The sequence below is a fragment of the Staurois parvus genome, unplaced genomic scaffold (assembly GCF_062004578.1).
Source record: "Staurois parvus isolate SC_StPar_1 unplaced genomic scaffold, SC_StPar_1.0 ptg000191l, whole genome shotgun sequence".
Lineage (NCBI taxonomy): Eukaryota > Metazoa > Chordata > Amphibia > Anura > Ranidae > Staurois > Staurois parvus.
In genome coordinates, this window is record NW_028317987.1 from 3,658,177 (window position 1) to 3,668,470 (window position 10,294).

General features: G+C 42.2%; 1 protein-coding gene across 1 annotated transcript in view; it reads left to right on the forward strand.

Annotated features, from left to right (window-relative positions):
- The window catches only part of LOC149461885 (uncharacterized), an 82,471-nt gene extending 72,756 nt beyond the window's left edge, over positions 1 to 9,715 (forward strand). Inside the window, exon 8 of the mRNA XM_089677733.1 lies at positions 8,702 to 9,715. Coding sequence (XP_089533859.1) covers positions 8,702 to 9,019 — 318 coding nt within the window. The 3' untranslated portion in view covers positions 9,020 to 9,715. The remainder of the gene's footprint in view (positions 1 to 8,701) is intronic.
- The last annotated feature ends 579 nt before the right edge of the window (positions 9,716 to 10,294 follow it).

Consider the following 10,294-nt stretch of genomic DNA (forward strand, 5'->3'; position numbering starts at 1 on the left):
CCCCCACGGACTACTTCCGCATATGATTTTTTCTCTGCCTGCAAATTTGGATTTGGAGGGGAAACGGTAGTGGCTGCTACTATCTTGGGGCTATTTTTAGGTTCTCTTTTTATCCCGCCCTCACTGGACTGTTGGATCGAGAATAAATAGTCACTCTCTCTCACCAACCAATCAAGAGAGCATCCCTTTCTGTAATCCTTTGCAAGTCCCAATTTTATGTAAGCAGGTAATGCTTCATAAAATAGGGTCTTGAATTCTGGCTGGTTAGGATTGGGATCCTTTTCAGCCAGGAAATAGGCATTTCTGAGGACAGCCAGAAATTCTGCAGGGCTTTGGTGAGGACCACACTTTAAATTGTAGGCCGCAGCCTTGGCAGAGGTTACAGTTTTATAAGGCCCAAATTCCATGTGGCACTTATGTTTAACCTCTCTCCAGGACTGATTGAAATAGGCCCTCAAGGTCTCAAAGAATTGCCGGTATTTCTCTTCAAACACTCATGGCAGCAAGTCTATTTTGGTGTGGTCATCTCTAATGCCCAGAATTTCTAACGTCTGTTCATATGTTTTCATGTGTTCGGTGATCTCAAGGGACCCTTTCTTAGTAAACATAGGAACAGTGTCCTTCAGGAACTTAATGACCTTTGGGGTGTCATATCTCCTGAATGACCCCTGGGATTTCCCTTCCTGCCTATATGAAACCTCATACTTTTCTTCTGAGCGCTCTGGAGTGTATCTTAAAAGCTTAGGAGGTGACCTATATTCTGACCCTGCCTCACTATCAGGTACTTCACTGTGATGCGGGTATCTCCGCTCAACAGCCTCCTGCTCGACTGGGTTGGTCCGGTTTTGGACCCCAGAATTTATTTGGGCCATCAACCTCATAATCTGCTCCTCCAGAGTTTTCTGCTCAGATTTTATCAAGGTAAGTTCTGACTGGTCATGCTTATCCCCTGGGTGAACTTTAATTTCGACAGGAGATAACCTTTCTGATCTGAAGTACTCCACCTCATCTTTTAAATCCTGATACTTCTTTTGAAGTCGTTTCAATTCCTGAAAATTTCTTTCATACAGGTCCTGAGCACTTCGAAAGTCTCTGACCAATCTATCATGATATTTTTTGGATTCGTCTAAACGAATACCGGCATGACCAAGCTTCCCTTTCAAAGACTCAATGTCCTGATTTCTGCTTTCCAACAATATGCGGGCTTCTGACAACTCTTCCCTTAAAGTCATGGTTCGCTGGGCAGCTCCAGCGCTCATGAACCATAACATGGGCCAAGCTTCTAGGAGAAGTCTGTCACGGCTTTTATCACTTTCTGCTCCAGCAAACGCTATTAAAAACCCAACAACCTGGCCCTTTTGGTTGAACAGGTCCTCAAAGGTGCTCATAGCCTGCCTTTTCTCTTCATCCACGAATTCATTATTGCTATCCCCCAAACTTAATCTCTTGCGGAGGTAATCTATTACTCCACATTCAACATACTTCTGCCAAGCACCGGCAGCTTTCCAGGCTGGCTTCAGAGTTTCCTCCTCAATACCTTGGGCCGCCATATTTTCCTTGTTATGCTTGGAAGAGGTGGATCCGTGATTACTGGATGCCATTTTGATACAAAATATATGTTTGACCAAGTGTACAAATATACAATCACCAGTGCGTTTTGTATTATGGTACGATTTCTATGGATCTCAGCAGTGCCTCCAAATTTATCCTGTGGTGGTTTATGTAAGGATTTATTCTACTTATAAAGGGCGTGTCCCTTTCCCTTAGATGAAATATTACAGTGCCTCCAGCCGTTAAAAAACGGCAAATATTTAGTAAACCAATAATTTGGACACCTTGATAATTTGATCACCACTTATTATTATACCTTGAATTCTTTTAGCCAATATGATTTCGTACCATACACACAAAATTTGCCTTATAATAGATAAATATAAAAATTTATTTATGTACAAAAATTATATACAGTCATGGCCGAAATTGTTGGCACCCTTGATATTTCTCCAGGAAATCATGTATTTCTCACGAAACGTATTGCATTAACACATGTTTTGCTATACACATGTTTATTCCCTTTGTGTGTATTGGGACAAAACAAAAAAGGGAGGAAAGAAAGCAAATTCGACATAATGTCACACAAACCTCCAAAAATGGGCTGGACAAAAGTATTGGCACCCTTTCACAACTGCGGATAAATAAGAATGTTACAAGCATGTGATGCTCCTGTAAACTCACCTGGGGCAAGTAACAGGTGTGGGCAATATAGAAATCACACCTGAAAGCAGATAAAAAGGAGAGACGTTCACTTAACCTTTGCATTGTGTGTCTGTCTGTGCCACACTAAGCATGGACAACAGAAAGAGGAGACGAGAACTGTCTGAGGACCTGAGAACCAAAATTGTGGCAAAATATCAACAATCTCAAGGTTACAAGTCCATCTCCAGAGAACTAGATTTGCCTTTGTCCACAGTGCGCAACATTATCAAGAAGTTTGCAACCCATGGCACTGTAGCTAATCTCCCTGGTCGTGGACGGATGAGGAAAATTGATGAAAGATTGCAACGCAGAATAGTCCGGATGGTGGATAAGCAGCCCCAAATATGTTCCAAAGACATTCAAGCTGTCCTGCAGGCTCAGGGAGCATCAGTGTCAGCGCGAACTATCCGTCGACATTTAAATGAAATGAAACGCTATGGCAGGAGACCCAGGAGGACCCCACTGCTGACACAGAGACATAAAAAAGCAAGACTACAGTTTGCCAAAATGTACTTGAGTAAGCCAAAAGCCTTCTGGGAAAACGTCTTGTGGACAGATGAGACCAAGATAGAGCTTTTCGGTAAAGCACATCATTCTACTGTTTACTGAAAACGGAATGAGGCCTACAAAGAACAAAACACAGTACCTACGGTAAAATATGGTGGAGGTTCAATGATGTTTTGGGGTTGTTTTGCTGCCTCTGGCACTGGGTGCCTTGACTGTGTGCAAGGCATCATGAAATCTGAGGATTACCAAAGGATTTTGGGTCGCACTGTAGGGCCCAGTGTCAGAAAGCTGGGTTTGCGTCCAAGATCCTGGGTCTTCCAGCAGGACAATGACCCCAAACATACGTCAAAAAGCACTCAGAAATGGATGGCAAAGAAGCGCTGGAGAGTTCTGAAGTGGCCAGCAATGAGCCCAGATCTAAATCCCATTGAACACCTGTGGAGAGATCTTAAAATTGCTGTTGGGAAAAGGTGTCCTTCCAATAAGAGAGACCTGGAGCTGTTTGCAAAGGAAGAGTGGTCCAAAATTCCGGGTGAGAGGTGTCAGAAGCTTATTGATGGTTATAGGAAGCGACTGATTTCAGTTATGTTTTCCAAAGGGTGTGCAACCAAATATTAAGTTAAGGGTGCCAATACTTTTGTCCAGCCCATTTTTGGGGTTTTGTGTGACATTATGTCATATTTGCTTTTCTGCCTCTGTTTTATATTTGTTCCAATACATACAAAGGGAATAAACATGTGTATAGCAAAACATGTGTTAATGCAATACCTTTTTTGTGTGAAATACTTGATTTTCAGGAAAAATATCAAGGGTGCCAACAATTTCGGCCATGACTGTATATATTAACACAAAACGCAAAAGACTGGTGATAAATGAACATTGGTACACACAATCAAAGATATATCCTACCAATGTAATATACAATAATACGGTCTCTAACTAATTACATCAATATCACAATTTTTAAATGATCTGATTATTATTAAATTTATTAATAATTAATAATTTTGAGTATCTGAAAGGTTATATTCTCACAAGCCGTGGCCATAGGATTGCAAGAAGCTGGCCCTTGATATATTATACTCTGATTATTAATATTCAATAAATTATGAAATATGAAAAAAAAATTATAATATGGCAACAAACCATTTTTAACAGTAAAACAGGATCTCTCTACATATATCTAACTACCCAATATTGTTGTGATACACTAAGGTAATTTTATGATTCCACACAACAGAGAAAATAGGTGATATAAAATCAAATAAACATCTCACCGCACCCGGCATTCAGACTAGGCAACTCTCCCGTGGATTTAGCTGGCAGTGGAACGCCTTTAGAAATGATATTATAGGGCAAGTGATAGATATTTAGTATGGGAGAATGTAGGAAGTTATAAGGATAGAGGTTTAGAAATTTAGTAAAGTTTTAGGAAGTTTGAAAGTATGGAAGAGTTATTCAGAATCAGGTCTTTCTTCAGTCAGGTTTTCTTTTGCTGAGGTCTTTTCTTTTGATGAGTTTTTTCTTGATGAGGTTTTTTTTTCTTAAAGGTACAAGGGCTTTTTATATCCACTAATCCATTGTTCTAAGATACCTTCCCACCAGGCTTCTTGATTGGATAGTTGAGAAATGTGTGTACATAAGCTATTTCTCACCTGCCCGCCAGGTGGCGGTCATGTATCACAGAACAATTTGAGTATTTGAGATGACTCATACCTTGGGTGGAATCTTAAGGTAATTTCAGGGATCAAATATACGTCTTTTTCCAGATATAAGTGATCATACCTATAATATTCTAAATAGGGACCATGGAATATAGGTGTATATTCAGTTATTCCTTCTGGAAATACCATCCTGTCTGTTTCCTGATAAGACATCTAACTAATGCTAGTTTATAATACATCTTACTTCCCATCATCTCAATACTCAAGTTAGTGATATATAGTTCCCATTGCTGAATATTTGGTGGTGTGTGAAACCTATCCTTTATAACATCTCATTTATAATATGTTTTTGTAGTATATCTTTGTAGTTATATACAGTCAATTTTTAGACTTAAATGTCCTGAATTTAACTTCTTTGTTTTAGAACCAACATTTTCTATGTGTAGGGAAAAACTCTCTGTTTGCCTGGCTCTTGTATTGGAGTCATGGTAAACAACTGTTAATGCTTTCACCCTTGGTGGACAATAGTATATTGTGATAGTTTCAGAGGTCTGTTGGTTTATCACCCTCTGCAAGGTTTGGGTAAGCTCTCAGACAATCAGTTTGGTTCCTCTATTGTCATGTCCAGACCTTGTATATGTTTACCTGCTTATTGAAGTCTGAATAATGGTGTTTGACCACCTGTAGAACTTCAAAATAGTAGATTGTCTCTAGGAGGGAAAAAAAAAATCCCTTCACTCACCGTCTACACCTCTCCAGCCAGATGGTCATTCGACTTTCCAACCAAGACAAATTAACCCTTAACATCCGGCTATGCTGACTTGATGTTATATAGGATTATGTCTTGATAAATCATGTTTTTGAGACATAATTCAAAAGGTCCACAACAGGAGACTTTATTGTAAAGGAGAGAGCAGTACGGAGGATCCACCTAGATCCCCCATCATCTGATAAACACATAGAAACAATGGATTCAGTCAGTGTGTGTGTTTCCTACAGATGGATCCAGTCATGGGAACCCACCAGAGAGATGTCCCCGTCCTCTGTATTCCCGGGATTCCACACAGGAAGGTCACACCATCCCTCACCATCATCAGGTAGATGATGACAATTATTGGTAGTTGTGATTTATACACAGCATGTTTGTTACAATGAATGTTTTATTATATCTTTCAGAGTGGAATCCTCGGGGATGATAATATTGATGTTAAAGAAGAGTATAAAGAGGAGGATGAGGAGCATGGAGTGATGGAGGAGTTTTCAGAAGGACACAAGGATATGATGGAGCCACCTAATACCAGGAACCCACCAGAGAGATGTCCCCGTCCTCTGTATTCCCGGGATTCCACACAGGAAGGTCACACCATCCCTCACTATTACAAGGTTGGTGGGATGGAGAATCTAGAACATGGACTTGTAGAGATGATGTGTGGATATTTTATGTGACCTTACATTTTACAGATGATATTTTCTCTCATTTCCTTGATTTAGAGTGGAGATCCAATCGATATAGAATTTGAGGTGAAAGCAGAAGAAGAGGCGTATGTGAGGGATGATCAGCAGTCTATGGAGGAGGATGGAATAACGGGGACATTTATAGAGGAGGACACTCCTACAGAGATCAGCACAGGTGGGTCATGAACACTAAATCCATTCCTCCACCCATACTGCTCACTGATTGGTCCAGAGTAGGGCGGGGACTGGGTGATATCAGCCTGTAATCCCCTGGTCACTTTCCTGAGCTGTGTTCCCCGTCCTGTATTCCTGGATTTCTCTCGGATAATCTTCCTTCTCTGTGCTGCAGACACAATTTATGTATCTAGACTGGATTTATGGAGGTTCTGGGGTTCAGCTGGCAGCAAAATGTTCATTTTCACCATAGATGTTGAGTTATCTGGGACCTGATCTGTTTTCTTCCTCATGCCTGAGTAAAATCTCTGACAGTACATTTCTCCCAGGGTTCCTTGCTCTGTGGTCCTCTGGCTGTGCCGGGTGGAGGGATATGTCTGTAGTGTCTCAGACCCAAGTCACTGAGTGCAGTCTCAGGAGATGGGAGGCAGCGGTGTGGGATCTCTGCAACTTGTCTACAGTAAACATTTAATCTTCCACTGATTGCTGAATACCAATATTATGAGTCCTGACCCTTACACTAAATAATTTATGTTGTACATTACATTCTCCTGACCCCTGCACTATATACTCTGTTGTACATTACATACTCCTGACCCCTGCACTATATACTCTGTTGTACATTACATACTCCTGACCCCTGCACTATATACTCTATGTTATACATTACATACTCCTGACCCCTGCACTATATACTCTATGTTGTACATTACATACTCCTGACCCCTGCACTATATACTCTATGTTGTACATTACATACTCCTGACCCCTGCACTATATACTCTATGTTGTACATTACATACTCCTTTCCCCTGCACTATATACTCTGTTGTACATTACATACTCCTGGCCCCTGCACTATATACTCTATGCTGTACATTACATACTCCTGACCCCTGCACTATATATTCTATGTTGTACATTACATACTCCTGACCCCTGCACTATATACTCTATGTTGTACATTACATACTCCTGACACCTGCACTATATACTCCATGTTGTACATTACATACTCCTGACTTCTGCTCTCCCCCTCCCCCTACTGCTATATATACACATAATATGGATTCTCTTTTGTTACACCCATTTCCTCCCAGCTGGACATTTTATATCGGATGATGTGATTGGAGCACAGACTTTTACATGGTGATAATAATGTGATAACATCCTCCAACTTTGGACCCTTAAACAGAAAGTGATAATGAGGGAGGAGTCAATACCCCAATGATGGTGGTCTTCAGGATCAGTCCAGTCTTCATCTTGGTTGTTCTCCCCCCATCCTCACTCTCTGACCTCTGGTGGGGCTCAGCCCCGCTGTTCTTCATGACTAAATCATGGACTAAATAAGGAAGTGCAGTACTTCTTGTGTTGGGAAGATGGCGATGAGTGATAGAGGGGGTGGGGACCCTCGTCCTATAATCCCCTCATCACTGTCCCTCCTATAAAAGACAGTTCTGCTTGTTTCCTCACTCTCTGACTAAGGTCCATGAATAAAGAAATGACCTGGTAGGAGATCAGAGGGGCCATTTCCTTGTTCCCTTGAGGGTGGAATTGTAAGCTCCTCAGACCAAGCAGCCTGATGTGGGCGGAGTCCTGGTTTGGGGGAACCAATCAGCTCCTGTCTAGTAATCCTCTTTGTCTTTGTATTTTAGTCCATGGCCGGGAGATGAGGAAAACCTCCGAGGATTGTCTCACTTTGTCTCCAGACTGGAAAGTAGAAGATGAGGACATCACACAGTATAGTCCAGGAGAAAACCCGGCTCCCTCCAATGTCCATCCGGCACCACCCAGTGTAGATGGACCATCGGATTCCTCGTATCCTGAGGAACCTCGGACTGTGCGGGACCGGGCCGGCCTTCCACCAGGGAAGAGCTTCTCCTGTACTGAGTGTGGGAAGGGGTTCTGTTCTAAATCCAAACTTAATGTGCATAAAAGAACTCACACGGGGGAGAAGCCATATTCCTGTCCTGAGTGCAGGAAATGTTTTGTAGAAAAATCAACACTTATCATACATCAGAGGTCTCACACGGGGGTGTGGGAAATGTTTTTCAGAGAAGTCCGATCTTTGCAGACATCAGAAATCTCACACAGGGGAAAAGCCGAATTCCTGTTCTGAGTGCGGGAAATGTTTTTCACTTAAATCCAGTCTGTGCAGACATCAGAAATATCATACGGGGAAAAAGCTGTATTCCTGTTCTGAGTGCGGGAAATGTTTTTCAAGTTTGTCCAGTCTTTTCACACATCATAGATCTCACACCGGGGAGAAGCCATATTCCTGTCCTGAGTGTGGGAAATGTTTTTCATACAAGTCTGTTCTTTGCAGACATCAGAAAGCTCACACGGGAAAGAAGTCGTATTCCTGTTCTGTGTGTGGGAAATGTTTTTCACAGAAGTCCAATCTTTACAGACATCAGAGATGTCACATGGGGGAGAAGCCATATTCCTGTCCTGAGTGCGAGAAATGTTTTTCAAGTAAATCCAGTCTGTACACACATCAGCGATCTCACACAGGGGAGAAGCTGTATTCCTGTGCTGAGTGCGGGAAATGTTTTTCATATAAGTCCGTTCTTTGCAGGCATCAGAAATCTCACATGGGGAAGAAGCCGAATTCCTGTTCTGTGTGCGGGAAATGTTTTTCACAGAAGTCCAATCTTTACACACATCTGAGAACTCACACGGGGGAGAAGCCGTATTCCTGTCCTGATTGTGGGAAATGTTTTTCAAATAAGTCACATCTTCACGCACATCAGAGATCTCACACGGGGGAGAAGCCGTTTTCCTGTCCTGAGTGCGGTAAATGTTTTTCAAATAAGCCCCATCTTCACACACATCAGAGATCTCACACAGGGGAGAAGCCGTATTCCTGTTCTGAGTGTGGGAAATGTTTTTCATGGAAGTGCAATCTTTCCAGACATCAGAGATCTCACATGGGGGAGAAGCCACTTTCCTGTCCTGAGTGAGGGAAATGTTCCTCACTGAAGTCCTGTCTTCCTGTACATCAGGGATCCCACACAACCCTGGAGGTGTATTAGTGCCTTGAGTGCGGGAAATGTCTAGATGAATGTTGCTTGACATCCCAGCTCTCATGTGGGCAAGAAGCACACCCTGATATACACCTCAGATATACTCCATGGCTGATCTTCATCATGGAAGAAACAGTTGATAAGGAGATGAGAGGCCCCCAAAGACATGGATGAAGTGTGGGACCAGGTCGGCCATTGATGGCAGGAGAAGAATAAAAATGGAATCCTGACCTATGAGTACATTTTGTGGTGGGAGATTTCACAAACACTTGGAGGTCTATTTAAAAAAAACATCATTTGAAGGAATGTGAGGAGCCTTCATCCAGCTGTGACAAGTTTTGGCCATGTTCTTATTTCATATGATCATTGGCTCCATCTAGTGGCCATAATGTCATTTTCATTTAACCCCCTCAGTACCGGGTACTTTCCCCCCTTCCAGCCCCCGGACAATTTTCAGCTTTTGGCGCTCTCACACTTCCAATGACAATTACTCAGGAATGTAACACTGTACTATATGACATTTGTATCATTTTTCACACAAATTGCGCTTTCTTTTAGTGGGATTTATTCATTTCTGGGATTTTTATTTTTATGCTATAAAAGACCAAACATTAAAATAAAACTAAAATAATGTTTTCTTAGTTTCTGTTATAAAATGTTGCAAACAAGTAACTGCTTCATTTCTTTGGTTTCTTTCTCTTGGAATTCCCTTTTCTAGTTTTCAAAGATCTATACTCTCCTTCTTCCTAACCTCAGAGCAGACCTTTGGATTGTCCTCCTCCTCCTCTCCTTCCTAACCTCAGAGTAGACCTTTGGATTGTCCTCCTCCTCTCCTTCCAAACCTCAGAGCAGACCTTTAGATTGTCCTCTTCCTCCTCTCCTTCCTAACCTCAGAGCAGACCTTTGGATTGTCCTCCTCCTCTCCTTCCTAACCTCAGAGCAGACCTTTGGATTGTCCTCCTCCTCCTCTCCTTCCTAACCACAGAGCAGACCTATGGATTGTCCTCCTCCTCCTCTCCTTCCTAACCTCAGAGCAGACCTTTGGATTGTCCTCCTCTCCTTCCTAACTTCAGAGCAGACCTTTGGATTGTCCTCCTCTCCTTCCAAACCTCAGAGCAGACCTTTGTATTGTCCGCCTCCTCCTCTCCTTCCTAACTTCAGAGCAGACCTTTGGATTGTCCTCCTCCTCTCCTTCCTAACCTCACAGCAGAC